This window comes from Echeneis naucrates, chromosome 1 (assembly GCF_900963305.1).
Source record: "Echeneis naucrates chromosome 1, fEcheNa1.1, whole genome shotgun sequence".
NCBI classification, from domain to species: Eukaryota; Metazoa; Chordata; class Actinopteri; order Carangiformes; family Echeneidae; genus Echeneis; species Echeneis naucrates.
Genome location: NC_042511.1, coordinates 21,451,983 through 21,468,266, shown reverse-complemented (window position 1 = coordinate 21,468,266; position 16,284 = coordinate 21,451,983). Strand labels below are relative to the sequence as shown.

The following is a 16,284-nucleotide window of genomic DNA, read 5'->3' as shown; positions in this document are numbered from 1 at the left end:
CCTATTAAAAGAGGACAGTATAAGCCATTTTTAATGAATGAGATGTGACCTACACATGCGGCCTGGTGAAATTTTACAATCCCATGGGGTGTAAGTAATGCAGGCAACAACAACAAAGAGTGGCCGGGAGTAGGAAGGAGCGTGTTGTTCATGTTTTAAGGCTCCTGCTGATGAGAGCTACAGTTTAATTACTTGTGTCATCTTTCATTTGTTTTCAGATCAGTATTCTGGACTCTAAAAGGGGGATGAACGTGGGCATTTTCCTGAAGCAGTTCAAGAAGTAAGTCTTCAACTCGGACAGTCACTACCTGAGGGGAGTTAATTCCACAGAGCTCGGTGGATCGTGTACAGATAGGCGACAAACGAAAGGGGAAAACGCCTCCACAAAGTTTCTTGTGGCAGAAAGAAGGGGGTTGTGGGCAATGAGAGGATGCAGAGACTTGAAGAGAAGTGAATATGAGCATCTCCCAACCTGCTGTAGAAACACGTGTCAAACAAAAATTCTTGCCAATCCAAGAAATGAATACAATAAAGTTGTTCTTTAGTGGGAGCAGACAATCGACTTTGTTATTACTGACTTTTACACTGATTAAGTGTCTAAACACAAAGTCAGTCACAGATCCAGTCTCTACCTCCAGCTTAGTGAGTGTGCAGCTGCTCTACTCCTCTCAGCAGTGTAAAGGTTACAGCTGGCTCCTCTTGATAAGAGACAGATAGTTTGCATCACTTTATCAGAACAGAAGTCAAGGAAGATCCGCAATGTGAGTTATATGTTTAAGTGATAATGAGAAGTAAGGAATAGCCTTATTATATTGATCCATATAGGAATATAGACAATATTAATATTTATGACATTAACATGTTAACAGCTGTAATGGTCCATACTTATCTCCTGGATGCATCCAGCTTCAGTAAATGTTTTCGCGTGACTCACAGACCTGTGATGAGCTGTGACGTAATTGCTGGCGATGTGCATTGCATAAGAAATTCAGCAGTTTTGATCTGTATTGCATGCCACAGGTGTAGGTTTCAGTCCAGAATCTCTAATAGCTGTTCAGATATGGACTAGGAAGACTGTAACTTGTGATTCACATCATTTTCATACTTAATCATCATCATCAAACTGGTCAAGGATGTTTTGATAAGTTAGATAAGACAGCATGCAGGCATCTGTCTGTGTTGTGTTCAGTCACACATTTCTTGTCTGCATCTACAAAAATGTAAATAAAACTGAGTGATGTTGTGTAACTGGCTTAGAGATGTTGAGACCACGAGGCTACATGCAAGGAGGACTGCTAGAAATTAGCTAATGAACACAAATTCACAAAACAGTAATTGATCCCAGTGTGAGACTCAGATGAACTGTGTACATGAAATAATTGGCTATTGTCTCTCAAGTGCTTACATTTTAATATTGTGTGTTTTAGCTGAGATACGAGACCAAACAATGATGATTTGGGATAAACTCCATTAAACCTTTAAAACTGAGGCAGATTAAGGTCAAAAACTGTGTCACTGATTCTAATAGGCTCTCTTAGTGCTCTATTGTTTATAATTAATTGGTTCAGATGTGCTGACCCAGACTCACCATTATGACACGTATGACTCGGCTGAGGAAGTGTGTTAGTGTGTGTTTGCATGACGTTGCATTTGCATAGCTCCCCAGTGTATTTTAATGACATTTGCCTGCCAGCCATACTGTTCTCTGTATTACCAATGTAATGTCGGCAGAGTCAGAATTTATTTTTCTTTGTGGCTTTTCATTTGACTTAAACTTTAACATCTTTCCATTTTATCTATGTTGCTGTAATGCTCATATGGATTTTCATAGTTGGAATCAGTATTTCATGGACAAAAGTCCAAGTGTAGAACTCAACTTTAACAAACTAAAAATAGAAATAACGTTATGAAGTTGAAAAAGGTTCGGATCAGATGAGGTACGGCTGTGAATTTTCAATTGTTTGTTTTCTATAAGTGAATATAACTCAAATTCTTCTTCCTAAACGGTCAGTTTGTTGCCAGTGAGATCGAAAACAAGTTCTTCTTACACATAAAAGCAAAAATACAAATATTGGAAAGTGTTTAAACACTGAATTATTATTTATTTATTTAAAAAAAATTAAGGCAGATTTGTGAGCCTATACACAAGGTAAAATGACCATTTCGTACATGAATGCTGTTAAGACATCCAACAGTTTTTGGAGTAAAACCAAACTTTGCTAATTCCAAATTAGCATAATTCTTCTGGCATTATCTTTTTTTTTTTTTTTTTTTTTTTTTTTTGAGGAATTAGTTTGAGGAGGTCTGGGGTCGCTTATAATCTTAAATGTTACCTTGAGGGCTTCAGTTCAGTTCAGTTCAGCTCAGTTCAGTTTTAAGCTGAGCTGTGATGTTTGTATTTTGCCAATAATTTGAAGATTTGAGGTTAACAACAGTTTTAAATCTGACCCTTTCTTTTTCAAACTGTTTCTAAACCAGCAACTTAATAAAAAAGTTTAAAATGTGGATAACAGAATAATGAAACATTCTCACTATTATCAGTTCTTAACCATAACCCTAACCCTATGCTGCTGAGCCCAAGTGAACTGCTCTGAGGTGATACTAATATCTTCACCTCTAAACACAAAACTAATCTGTAGATTTAGGCTCAAAAATCATACCCGCCCCGAGACGGTTCATGCAATGCCAGTTTGCAACTGTATACAGAAACAGCCTCTTTCATAAACGGCATCCTGCAGTAGACTGGTGACTTGTTCAGGATGTACACTGCCCTTGTCCAATGTCAGCTGCCAACAGATAAGCAGTATAGATAATGGAAAATGGAGGAGGGATGACAACATGTGAGGCTTTGGGAAATTTCATGCATATTAAGAGCTCTGTAACACTCACAGGGGCAGTGGAGGGGACAGTCAATGTCTACAAAGACAAGGTCAGTTCTGTACAGTTTTGAATTTCTTCACTGAGTTTACACATTGACAGAAATCTGTATGAACAGGAGACAAAGATTTTTTTTAATGTCCACAACACTGTCTTTATTGTCAGTGTTTTGGGTTTATTCTGTCCTGTTAGTGAAACAGAGCCTGGTAGAGACATCGGACTCTGTTGGAGTTGAGGAGTTGAGGTTAATGCCTCTGTTAACAAAGAGGAGTGATATTAAAAGAGAGCACCTGTGCTATTCATGGAGGAACTTCATTGAAATGATCTGTCTGACTTCCAGATCCAACCGCTCCATTGTGGAAGACATTCGACAAGGAGAAGGAAAGATTTATGGAGCAGAGCTGCTCAAAGACCTGCTGAAGCTACTTCCTGATGCAGAGGAGGTATGTGTTTGAGCATTTGTATTTGTCTTTGAGGCATTTAACAGATTATAAATGGCATTAAGCTTTAAAATAAACAGTAGAACTGATGATAAAAGACAGTTTATGTGGAGTGTAGACATTACAGCCTGCTGAGATCTCCCTTTCTCTTTGTTTCCTCCACAGATCAAGAAGCTGCAGATGTTTAAAGGAGACCCAGACAAGCTGACACTGGTTGATTCCTTTATGTACCTTTTGATCCAGGTGCCCCGGTATGGTGATTTCAATGGTGTTGTTTCTGTCAGAGGAAAATGTCAAATTGCATTTAGAAAGTATGAACAGCATAGACGTCTATCATTTTGAGATATTTTTTCTCTTACTCTCCCCCATTCACATGCTTATCTTGAAATTGTTATATCTGTGTAAAAATGAAAAAATCCATCATCCCAGAGTTAGCAGACGTTGGCTCTACCTTTAGAGACTAAAGTGCTGCTGCTTTCAGCTTATTTTCATTTTAATAAACATCTATGTAAAAATAAATAATGTCTGTATCCGAATAATGCAGATATAGTAATCATCATTGCATGTTGATGTGATATGACAAATGTGGAAGCATCACCCTTGATATAGAATTGTATCTGTTAAAATTTTAATAGCAAATCTTATAATTAAAATAATTGCATCAAGAACATTCTTAGAGTATTTAGTAGAGTAACTATGGATTATTCTTATAAAAAAAAATCATAAAAACCCAAGATAAAAATGCATGAAGTCAATTTCCACTAAATAACTTTGTATTTAATCCATCCAACTATTTATTTATTTATTTTATTTATTTTTTATCCCATCACAACCTTCAGAGTGAAATAGATCACACATTTTAGATCTGCTCTGCTCTGTTTCTGGCAGGTTTGAAATTCGGATCGAGGCCATGGTCCTCCGTGAGGAGTTCTTCCCTTCCTGTGCTGTGATGAGCCATGAGATTGACGTTGTCCGTGTTGCCACTAAAGGTAACAGTAGACGAGCATCACTGCTGTTATATAAACAGGGTCATGTGCATTCAACTCCAGTGGCTCAGATACTTGAACTGCACAGGGTGATAAACAAAAAACAGCAAAGTTTCACCTGAGATAGAGGCTAGAGTGGAAAGAGACCACTGGTCTGTACAAGCATGTTAATTATAATTATTATATTCATACTTTCAAGTTGTAAAATGTACCATAAATAAACAGCACCATCTTAACATTGCCATTTTAAAAATTGCATAAAAAAATCTGTTGCACTTAAGCTGAATGTTGCAGCGTTTGTCACAAACTATCTTTGTTTGGCATGTTAACATGCAAATTTACACAATTTTTACAAAAAACGTTATTGTTAAGGCTGTTGGAAATGCCACAGGTTGGATGAGATCACTGAAGTTATTTTGACATGAACTGAATCAAAGGGCTGTCTAATGTAAGCATGACTGAAAATACAACGTGCATCTGGATTTAGGTGTCATTTGTACACATGCAGGTTGCACCCCTGCATCCATTCCCCCAAACATACTAGTGTTTATGAACTAACCAACAAACTTAAAAAAAAAAAAAAAGCACTCATATTTTTTTAATGACCATGACTTTAGCCTCAGTGTCATTTTAGCTGAGTCACACTGTCCTGCCTCTCTGTGCTTTATTGGATTTTTCTTAAAATCAGTTTCTTTGGTACAACGACCTTTTCACTGCATTGCGGGTCTCTCACTTGAACACTGCATGAGGAACTTTAATGACACCATTTAAATAAACTGTGTGCTCTATTTAAGATTTAGCCCAACTGTTAAAACTAAATGGACAGAGTTTCTAAAAGCAAATCCATTAACTTACAGATTAAGCTGGAAAGCAGACACTGCTGGTTGTCGGATGTGCATGTGTGCGTTTGTATGCAAGTGTATGTGTGTGTGTGTTAAATGGTAGTGAAATGATATTATAATGGGTGGTCTCTAACTGTGGTTCCACTGCTCTCTTCCTGTAGAGCTGATGGGGTGTGAGGAGCTTCATGCCATCCTGCATCTGGTGCTGCAGGCTGGAAACATCATGAATGCTGTAAGTCTGCAAGTCATGCTCATTTCATACATGAAGAATGCACCCCTACCTGTCTGATGTAAAGAATGAGGCTGGTGTCCTCTGCTTAAATCCCACAACCCCCCCACCCCCCACCTTCCAAACACTATCTTGATTTTTACCAACAGATGAATAATTTCTCAAAACAGTTCTGCACTTTGTCTTTAGCAAACAACTCTGACTAAAGCATACTGTGCAGTTGTCAGGGCCTGTTTTCAGTCACAGATAAACAGGTGAAGGGAACGTATCACCTAGTGCAACAAGGCAGCTCTTTTGATTTGTTTTGAGAGGAACAACTGACTGAAATATCTGTATTTGTCTGTCAAATAGGAAGCACAAAGCCCAGTGAACAAGGAAACAAAAAGCCACTGAACTGCATATCTTAATGGAATTAAAACATTACATTCCATTTGCTAAACCTGTACAGGATACATGTTTTTGAAACATGGCTGAAGCTAAGCTAACCATCTGCTGCCTTGAGATAATAATAATAATAATAAATTTTATTTATAACGCACTTTATATATTTTACAAGGAAATCTCAAAGTGCTACAAAAGCAAGATCCATTTTTAACACATTAAAGTGGTGCCAGTTTTGTCAGTGAAGATAATACCTTTTTCTAGTTTTTTAAGTTCATCTTCAAGTTCAGTCATGTTTTGCTATTAAGATCTGCATTAAAGGTCAATATCCTAAGTCTAATTTCATTTAGATTAAAATATTCAAATCATTTAGTTTCTAAGATGCCAGACTGCATCCGTTTTACTTCATCAGTCAACCAAAATTTGTAAAATGTGACATTTATCATTAACATCTGAGGTCTATGGCACCAGGAACAAGCTGTATTAGGGTCATAGTGGTTATAAGACACGGAGTTTCCATTTCATGGGGTTAGTGGAGGATGGCTTTAATTATATTGTAACATATCATTTGCTCCTCTATGATGATCAGGGCGGCTATGCAGGAAACGCTGTGGGATTTAAGTTGTCCTCCCTCCTCTCACTGGCTGACACCAAGGCCAACAAGCCGGGGATGAATCTGCTGCACTTTGTTGCCATGGTTAGTAAACGGTGCACTTATACAATGTGACGCACAGATGGTACTATTAAGGAGAAGGAAAAAAAAATCATGGAGCTGATTCAGCAGGTCTAACGTAGTGCTAACATAAAGGTGAATGTTGATGCTTCACACAGATGAAATATGGATTTCTTTCTCCACTGTGTTTATTTTATCTGAAGCCATTAATGTGTATTTGTGGGTCTGATTGTGGTTACGTTTTTCAGTATAAAATGCACCATTTTGATGATTTAATGTGGGATGATAAATATTTTTATAGGCATTAAAGTAGTCCCTTTTAGTTGACTGATTTCTACATTTAAACCAGACAAAACTCAAACAAAAAGTTTGAATGTAACTAATAGAATAAAATGGAACAATACAGGTCATGAGATTTCTCCGACACCAAATTAGTTTCATAGAAATCTTTCACAGCTGCTGCTCAAGTCAGCAGTGGCCAAACACGAGGATTAGAGAGGACAGGTGGACAACAGATGGTGACAGGAAACAGAATAAGAGCCAACGATGGCTGGCCAAACACTTTCATAACCCCCCACCAAAAAGAACAAGTTATTCCACTTCAACTCGTATCTCACTGAATCTGGTGTTCTGTGTCTTTATACACAGGAGGCGAAGAAAAAAGACGAGAAGCTCCTGAAGTTTCCGGAGAAGCTTCAGGACGTTCAGAGTGCAGCCAGGTGGGCTGCATGTTGTTCCAGTTTTACCTCAAAAAACATCACATACACCCTCTTCAACAGGACATTGTATAATTTTTCAACTCTCACAAGTCCATGAAGACGAGATGAAAATGGAGGGATCAAGCCGACTAGATAGAATCTCCCTTTGAGTCAAAGCAGAAATTCAAAGATCAGAGAGGAACCGTACACAAAATCAAACAGCAGAGACAGACATGAAGTGATTTTACTTAAAAAACTGGTACAAAAATCATACCAATCATGCAGAGGTACAGAGGCAACGGGCCAAAGGTCACAACAGGTAAATAGGTACAGGTCAAAATCCAGAAAAAGCTGATTGGCTTGGGTGGAGACTGTGTATTGGCAGGAAAAGCTGGCAGGTTCTGATTGGAGAAGGATCAGAGGGGTGTGAGCAGCAGGGTGGTTGGCGTTAAGCGCTCCAGCAGAAAACTTCATTTGGTCCCTCATTATAAAGCTCAGACTGCATTATTAATGCATCCATACTGTAATAATAAATAATATGGAAAAAATTATTCGCCCCAATTTAAAGATTCAAACATACATATCCGTTATTTCTCAGTGGGATATTATACATGATCATAAGGTAAAATATTACACTAAAGTAAGCTGGTTTTTAACAAAATAACATATACAGCAACATACTGTATATGTCATGAATATGTTAAAATGTACAGTACTGGATTGTGTGAATAAAGTTTTAACAGTTCACGCTTCATTACTCAAGCTGACGACTCATTCTGGGCGCAGTGTAGCTCTGGATGGCTGTCAGGCTCTGTCAGCTTCACAAGGTCATCTGTGTTTCAAAGTCAGCGCAGCCAAGACTACTCCTCCTCTTCTTCATCCCGCTCCCAGCCCCTTAGGATATTACAAACCATTTCTCACAGCAGGTTCATCTTCACCTTTAACAGTTTACAGTCTGGCAGTATATTCAGCAAACTGTTGTCTGTCAGGCTTACCAGTATTATTAAAAAAAAAAAAAACAACACAATTAGCAGTCAGCTAAACTATTTATTATCATGCAAAAAGAGAAATAGTCTTTCAGCATGTTTTTACTTTTCTACCCCTCCTGTAGGATCTCAGTGGAAAACATCGAAATGGAGTTTTCCTCTTTATATGTCCGGATTAAAACCCTGGAGGAAAAGGTTCAAGGAGACCAGGAGCTACTGCAGCAGCTGGAGCCCTTTCTGCAGGTGAGGCAGCAGCAGTTATGTAATACTTTGCACACAAACGGACGGACACACACACACACACACACATAGACAAGGACATAGTTGGATTCAGTCCTTTTTGCATCTCTGGTGCTGCGGGATGTGGGAAGTGGGATAGATATGGACATCCTCAAAAGTGTTTCTAATTCAGAAATGTGTGTGTGTGTGTGTGTGTGTGTGAAACGACCTCTCTCAGAGTTCAGCACGGACTCTCCAGGATCTGAAGCGACGTAGGCTGGATCTGCGCAAAGAGGGAAACACTCTCATCGATTTCTTTTGTGAAGACAAGGACACGTTCAAGCTAGACGAGTGTTTCCGCATCTTTCAAGACTTTTGCATCAAGTTCAAGAAAGCAGTCAAGGTTGGTTTGAGTCAAGGAGCTATAACAGTAATGAAACTGAAAATCACTTGATTGTGGAGTTCTGGAATCATGGCAGCAGCAGAAAAAAAGATAGACAGTTACACAACATAAGGCAACTTTAGTTGGGAAAGAAAGAACCGTTAAATTAATCAACCTTTAATCTCAACTTTTTTGTCTACCAAGGAAAAATTGTCTCGCAGCCAGGAGAACCGTAGGCTTCAGTCTGACTCAGCTTTTGTCCAATGAGGATCATTATTATTATATTATCAACATTTTGTGTCAATTCGCATTTGACTCAAACTCCAAATTAAGTGGTTTATTTGAACTTTTTTTAACTTCAGGGTCTGTTGGATTAGAGTGAAGGACTTTGTAGTGATGAGTGAATCGCACAGAGCACTACATTTTTGATATTTGTAGATAACAGATAAACTTTTCACTATTTTCACAACAAATTCTTCCTTGTGATGTTAAAGATTATATTGATGTAAAGTGCAATTTTTTAAAAACCAATACCGCAAGGATAAATCATTGTTTTAGCTGTTGTGTTGCCTCAAACAAACAAAAATTTATCTGCATGGAGCAAACTGTACCCAAGTTGTTTCTGTGGTGAACTTACTCTACAGCTGATAGAAAATGGTCCATGAGAAAACAAAATCTTTGAACTGCGTCTCCTCTGATTAACTATTAGTCTGTAATTGTGTTTTTCACATCTGTCTCTACTTTACCCACTTTGTCTTTCTCTTAGGACAACGCTGACCGGGAGCTGAAGGAAGCAGCCAGACAGCGTCGTCTACGAGAGCTGGAGGAGAAGCGTTTTGCGTGGGCATGTGCAAATCAGAGTGGGGGATTCAGTCGCAGCAGCAGCGAGAACGACGTGGAGATGCTCACTAAGGAAGGCCTGATGGACTTCCTCCAGCAGAGGTCTCAGAGTCCCCACAGCCTGCTGGGACGTTCTGCCAGTGCCCGCCGCCACCGTCACACAATGACCTCCATAGCAGACCGCGAACTCCAGGGATACCTTGAGCTCTTTGGAGGTTCTGGGAATCCCACTGACTATTCCAAGTTTAACAGCCTACCTCGGTCCGGACGCGCTGTGCAGCGCAGGACGACCCCGTGGATCTTAGCCCAAGACGACAACCGCGAATTAGGCTGCGGCAGACAGGTGACGTCTCCATGTGCAGAAACTGAACCCATCAGCCCTCTGGCCAGGTTTTCCTCCCCTGGGTTAAACAATAATGAGGATCCATACAACAACAACAACAATTACTCATCTGTATCCGAGGGTAGCGTCCTGCCTCGGCCTTTTTGTGTCTTTCAGAAACCTCCCCATCTTCCCAACCCAACATTCACCGGCCACATGAATGTAAGTGTGGAGAAGCATACTTTAGTTCAAGGACCTCAAGCTTTTGAGCTCCCGAGTCCAAACAATAACACCAGTCATATGCACTTTGTCAACCAGGGGGATGTCACGGTGACAGATTTGGAAAAGAAAGAACAGTCACCTCCCAAAAACCTGAACAACTTTCCAGGTGATAAACTTTTAGAAACAGCAGTAGAGCTCAAGATAGCATGGGAAGATAAAATAGATCCTCCTACAGAGACTGGGTCTTCTCCTGAAAAGGAAGAAGAGGACAACAGCACAGTTTCATCAACAACCTGTGATACTCCCCTTCCGCTAGATACCTCTGTGTCCAACAAGAAGCCAGTGTTGTATATCCTCGACTGCACAGAAACTGACTGCTCTGTGGCTTTGGATTATTCTGAGGCGGAAAGCTCATCTCTAACAAAAGAAGGACTCCACTTTAGACTGGCAGACTGCAATAAGGATCAGGAGAGCCAACAAAATGCAAGTTCTCTGTCTTCCAATCTGGAGTCCATGTCTCCCAACGACCAGTTGGTATCAACCAGTGAGCTTTCTGTACCACAATCTGTGGACGCGACATCTATGGCCCCATCCACGACCACAGAAGAGTGGGACACAGAGAGCTGCGACACTGCAGAGGGAAAACAAGGCGCAGAGAACGAGGTGCAGAGAAGCAGCAGAAAACCAGCACATGCAAAAAATAAAGCTAACAAGGTGACAAAGGTTGGTGGAGGTCGCAGTGTGCGAACGCTGACCTGCAGTGAGAATCAGAGCATGCGGAAAGTTGTGCCCATTAGCAAACTTTCGAGGACAGGTAGCACCAAGAACACAGAGAGGGCTTTGGTGCATGATGGTGGAGAGTCACATCGGCCTCCCCGAGATCAGAGCACCCCGGCGAGGGGGAGGAGCGAGAAGACAACAAGACCTCCCCGACACTCAAGTTTACCACCTGATGAGTCAAAAGCTCAGAGGGGAAGTAGCCTTACTGGCAGTCTTTCAAGATGGGCACGTGATTTGACCCCGAGGAAGGCATCTATCCACAAGCCGAGCGCCAAACCACTGAGGAACATCCCCAAGCCTGTTCCTGAGGAGAAGATGTGCCGCTCCACCATGAGAGCCCTGGCCCAGGCCCAGGGTGGAGCTTCCTCTGAAAACAGCAGCTCACACACACCCAGCACAAAGAACCCTTCAGACATCCCCAGCTTCGCCCGTAACACTGTATCTTCGTCCTCCAGGACCAAGAAGGAGTTAGGACCCCCATCCGTCCCTACCACCCCATCCCGCAGCCCTTCGCTCATGGCTCGACAGCCATCTGTGAAACAGAACAAGACACTACCGTCGGCCCACACCAGTGAGGAAAGGACCCAGGGGACCAACCTGCGACGAGTGCAAAGCGTGAAGGCTGCCAGTCGAAGCACCTATCGCAGTGAGACCCCCCCCCCAACGCGTGAGGAAATCCGTAAGACTAGTAGCTTTTCTGAGAAGTCGATGACAGCCAGCAGAAATGCTAAACCAAGCTGGAAATAAAACAAACCTGGGGAAAGACTTTCTCCGTGAGCTCGGTGTATGTTGATATTCATTCCTCATTTCCGTCCACAGTTCTGACTTCTCCTCTTATGAGAGGCAAAAACCTGGATCTGACCTTGTCACCTTCCTCCAGTAGCTGACTCTGGATCAGGTTTATGATTTGCAAAGCACAAGGTGCAATGAACTTCTCCACATGTTACAATTGATTCATACAAAAAAGCTATTGTTCACAATGGGGAGGTGGGGGTGATTAACTAAACTGACAAATGGCAAACTGGTGTTTTTACACTGGAGCCTTTTTGCCTGCTTAGCTGTCTGTGTAGCGTATGTGCTAGTGTCAGTAGTGATGTTGACATTGAACATTACTCTCTATTCAGTGCTGCTAATTAGCTCTGACAAATTGAAACTGAGTTTCAGTGTCCATTTGATTCAGGGTTACAAGATTTGTTGTACCTTACCTTGCTGCTCTTACGGTGATTTTCCATTTGCCGTCTACTCCTGTAGAGAACCGCTGTTTGCTTTATGGTTCCGTTTGCTTGATACCTCAGAAAATTTGCAGTGGCCTTGTACCAGAAGATGAAGTAGAATTTATTCTTTGGTTCTGCATGATGAAGATGTGGACAAACTCTGATCTTCTGGTTTAAATAACTGCAACGTCACTTTTTACAAATCCCTGGTATATTAATACTACAACATATATAAAATCACAGATTATATGCTCACAGTGTGTAACAAATGTTGTACTTCTCGTCCCTTGTGTGTGTTTGTCTTAGTAGTTTGTAAATGCTGTAGGACTCCTCCATGATGTTTTGGAGTAGATGTGCACGAAGGACACGTTTCCTAGACACTGTAGGGTGACAATTGATCAATGCCACTGCTTTAAAGGAAAAGCATTGAATGCATCTGAAACAACACATCAGTCATACGATCGAATTTTTCTACTGTGAATGTCTGATCAGATTTTCTCCAGGCCTGCAACAATAGTGCTAAGTGGTCATGATTTTGCTTAGCTTCAGTTTGTGCCTCTTACATGTTACCTTTACATTCAAGCCACAGTTAGTCACAATGACAAAGAAACCGCCGCTGATCTCTTTAAAAAAAATCCAACGAAGTGCTGCTTTTGTGGGGGTTTTTTTTAATGATTTTTTTTTCTTTAATGTGCAGCTGGTCAGAAATAACAATTAACTCGTTATTTTTTGTGGAAGTGTAAAATAATATCAAATTTAAAGCTAATATATACAAACAGCACTAATTGATATTTCAACCTGATCACAGGGATTCAGGATGTCCAGTTACTGTCTTTGTCTTTGAGAATATTCCTCTGTAATTAGTAACTTTAGTACTTTCACTGTAAAAAATAGATAGAATTTAATCTATTTCTCCAGCTACAACATTGTTTCCTGCAAAGTGCTCTTGTATCTGCTCGATTTGTTCACAGAGGAACATCATTACTGATTTAGTACTGATTAGTATTTGTCAAATTTGTGAGGATTCCATTATTTTACATTTCTATTCAAAATGTTTTTATGATGTCCAAAAAAGGGGGGATGTCTTCAATTTCCAGCCACTGCAAAAGGAAATGTAAAAGTGAATACATTTTCATCCAGATGCATTGATGTTTCTGGAGGAACCTTCAAAATAGCGGCATGTCTGAGCTTCGACACTGAGGCGTGCTGTAGGTCAGCGATTTGCATGTGATTGCTAATAAAGAAAAGGCACAAACTGAGGCTAAATTCAGCCCTGTTGACCATCTCACACCTCTTGCCTTTCAACCTGCATTGTGCCATTGCCTTGATGGCAACAACATTCACTGTAGTGCATTGCCTTAAAGCTTACTGTAGCTGATCCATCACCAGTACAAACTTCTGGAGTGTAGAAACTTCTCCTATATTCCATCACACCAGACAGAAACAGTGACTCACTTTGTAAATAGTGTAAAGACATAGTATTTTTCTGACTATCAATATGTTTACATAGCATCAAAAATCAAGTAGTAGCCAGAGCTGGGGAGAGCCAGATATTTTAAAGAGGTCCAAGCACTGATAACAGAGTCCTGACCTGCAATGTGTGGACATGCTTTGGGTGTCTTCCTGTTCCCTGTGATGCAAATGAAGTTGACGGAGCGACAACACAAAAGGCCCAGTGTGACAAGCCGCTGTGTGTGTGACATTTAGTTCAGACCCTGTAAAATGTAAGTGATGGAGCTCAGCTACAATTAAAGTAAAAGCTAAGAAACTCCATCAGGACCATGTGGTTGTGTTTTGATTAGATTTAACTCACAGTGCTGGCATCACAGCAAAATAATCCCCCTCGAGCTCCAAAGTAATAGCCCTTTAAATCGTTAATGAATATTGACCACAGCTCATCAGGTTGCCCATATTGCTCAGTTTCTCATAAAATTAATTCCTGAATTTGTGAACAGAAGTGCTAAAAGCGACAGAGGAGCTTGTCATGTAACCTCCAGTTCAGGTTCAAGATAATTAAATAGGCATCTTCCTGTAGAAACCTGTTTCCTGATAGCATTTCTTTCATTAGCATCATGAATTGGGCCGTTCAAAAAGAAAAAAGAAAAAAGAAGACGACACACTAACAGTTCTGAAACTTGAGCTACTGCCTCCTGAGTTAAACACAATACATCCCAATCTTGTGCTTTCTGCTTCTTTCCTGAGCCTCCTCCTTTGTGTTTTAACGGCCCTGAGTAAGACAATGACTGCCCTTTACATTAAATCACAGTGGCGTGCAGCGGTGGAGCTGCAGTGGAATTTGAATTCTTACTTGCCCTTTTCACCATGATGTCCCTGTTAGTGGATGGTTTCCACGGGAACAGTACAAACAGCAATCACAGATACTGACTCCGGCCTTGTAAACCAAAAGGTCAGCGCCGTCCACAAACTTTTGTCAAGTTAAACTGTGTGTGTGTGTGTGTGTGTGTGTGTGCGCCATTTCAACTCACAAACCTGTTCTTATGTGATTTCATATTTAGGATAAATGTTTTTATATCTTTATAGCTGTCTCAATTTATCTCTCACCAAGTGATTCATGTGTCTCGTTCTGGCATCAGTTTTTGTACACAGATAGGAATGAAGGAATAACAGAGCTGTGGAGGATTTTTTGTTTGTTTGGGTTTTTTTTTTACTCTGATGTGATTGTTTGTGAGGAGAATGTGGTTTGAGCTGTACTTTTCACACATGTTGAAACAGGTAGCGTTGCTCTGCTTGATCTTTTACAATCTGAAGTCTCATGATGAAAAAAAAACAAACATCTGAAAGACTGATCGCTGTGTCGAGCAAATGATCATCTGATCACTAGACCACAGGGCTGCAAATCATGATCCTAACTCTGTTTATATTTCTGATGACAATGTCAAACAAATGAATAAAATCACTTGCTGTGTAAACTGAACACTTCTGGCTTCTCTGAGTAATTCTTCTTCTTCCTTTTCTTCTAAGTAATAGAAGCTGCACAATGAAATCACTGAAGGAAAATTCTTTAAATCGGTGTAGTGGTTAAAATGAATTAATTTGAATTTATTAAAAATAAATCTAAACACTTAAAATACAATCTTTTTTGGCTGTAATGTCAATTTATCCTTCATGTCGGGCTGAATTTAAACACGAAACAGTCACAGTGACAACCAGTGAAAGCAGTTTGTCCCGCCTCTGCATTTACACCACTAGAGTGCAGCAGAGTACATTGGTTCATCAGTCTGTTCCTCGATATCATTGCATCCTTTTTTTCTGTAACAAATTTTTCAATACTCAACTTTGAATGAGGTTCAGCTCTTACAAGGAAACACGCAGAATCAGGAGAAAAACATAGCGGAGCCATCAGTAATCATCAGTCTGGTTTGTTTTCAACACATGAAATTCATATTTTCAATATATTTTAGGATAGCATGCAATGCTTCCTATTGTCAGCTTCATTTATTTAACTCAGGTCAGATTTTATCTTGATTTCTTTATCAGCGCAAAAGCACCATCATCAAATCTGCTCATCATACTGATATAAATGAGATGTGAACTCCCTTTTTTGCTGCAAAGTGTTCTAATCATAAAGGTTTTTCCAGGAGCAGAGTGAAGGTCTACAGAATGGACCAGATAACAGAGACCATGAGCTGAGGAAATCTCTGTGGGATGCAAGAATTCTGAATTCTGAAATGCTCATTGTAGATGATTAATAGATGTGATGCTTTCAGCTCTATCAATCAGTAATGATCAATAAAAAGATAAGTTCAGAGGGAATGAGTTTCAGAGTTAGCCCAATACCACACACAGTCTGGTATTTAGTCTTATCATACAGGTATAGTCTTGTCCTAGAATCACTGAGCAGTACAGGCAAAGCAGGATGTACTGTATGGCATTAGATGTCGAGTGGCTCGTGACTTGGCTCGTTGATCTGTGGATCAAAATTACTGTAGTCATGTGTGAAGGATTACGTTCCCCTCAATCCCTCCTTATCCTGCAGCTCAAGTGAACATCTGAAGGAGGATCCTCACTTTCCCTCTGACTCTGCTGCAGGTACTGACAGGCCCCACAGCTACTGAGTAGAGCCTACATGTTTTTATAATTTTTCCTTTTTGCTGGATGAAATAGCAGCTCGAGGATGTTCCCCTGCTCATCATGAAGAAGACAACTGGGTTTAAAAACAACAATGGCATTTC

At 40.3% G+C, this 16,284-nt stretch overlaps 1 protein-coding gene across 1 annotated transcript in view; it reads left to right on the top strand.

Moving 5' to 3' along the window:
• fhdc1 (FH2 domain containing 1) overlaps nt 1–14,724 on the top strand; it is a 28,321-nt gene extending 13,597 nt beyond the window's left edge. Inside the window, exons 3-12 of the mRNA XM_029503404.1 lie at nt 219–280; nt 3,218–3,320; nt 3,483–3,568; nt 4,206–4,306; nt 5,307–5,377; nt 6,345–6,452; nt 7,077–7,147; nt 8,238–8,355; nt 8,570–8,734; nt 9,480–14,724. Of these exons, the coding sequence (XP_029359264.1) occupies nt 219–280; nt 3,218–3,320; nt 3,483–3,568; nt 4,206–4,306; nt 5,307–5,377; nt 6,345–6,452; nt 7,077–7,147; nt 8,238–8,355; nt 8,570–8,734; nt 9,480–11,624 (3,030 nt within the window). The 3' untranslated portion in view covers nt 11,625–14,724. The remainder of the gene's footprint in view (nt 1–218; nt 281–3,217; nt 3,321–3,482; nt 3,569–4,205; nt 4,307–5,306; nt 5,378–6,344; nt 6,453–7,076; nt 7,148–8,237; nt 8,356–8,569; nt 8,735–9,479) is intronic.
• The last annotated feature ends 1,560 nt before the right edge of the window (nt 14,725–16,284 follow it).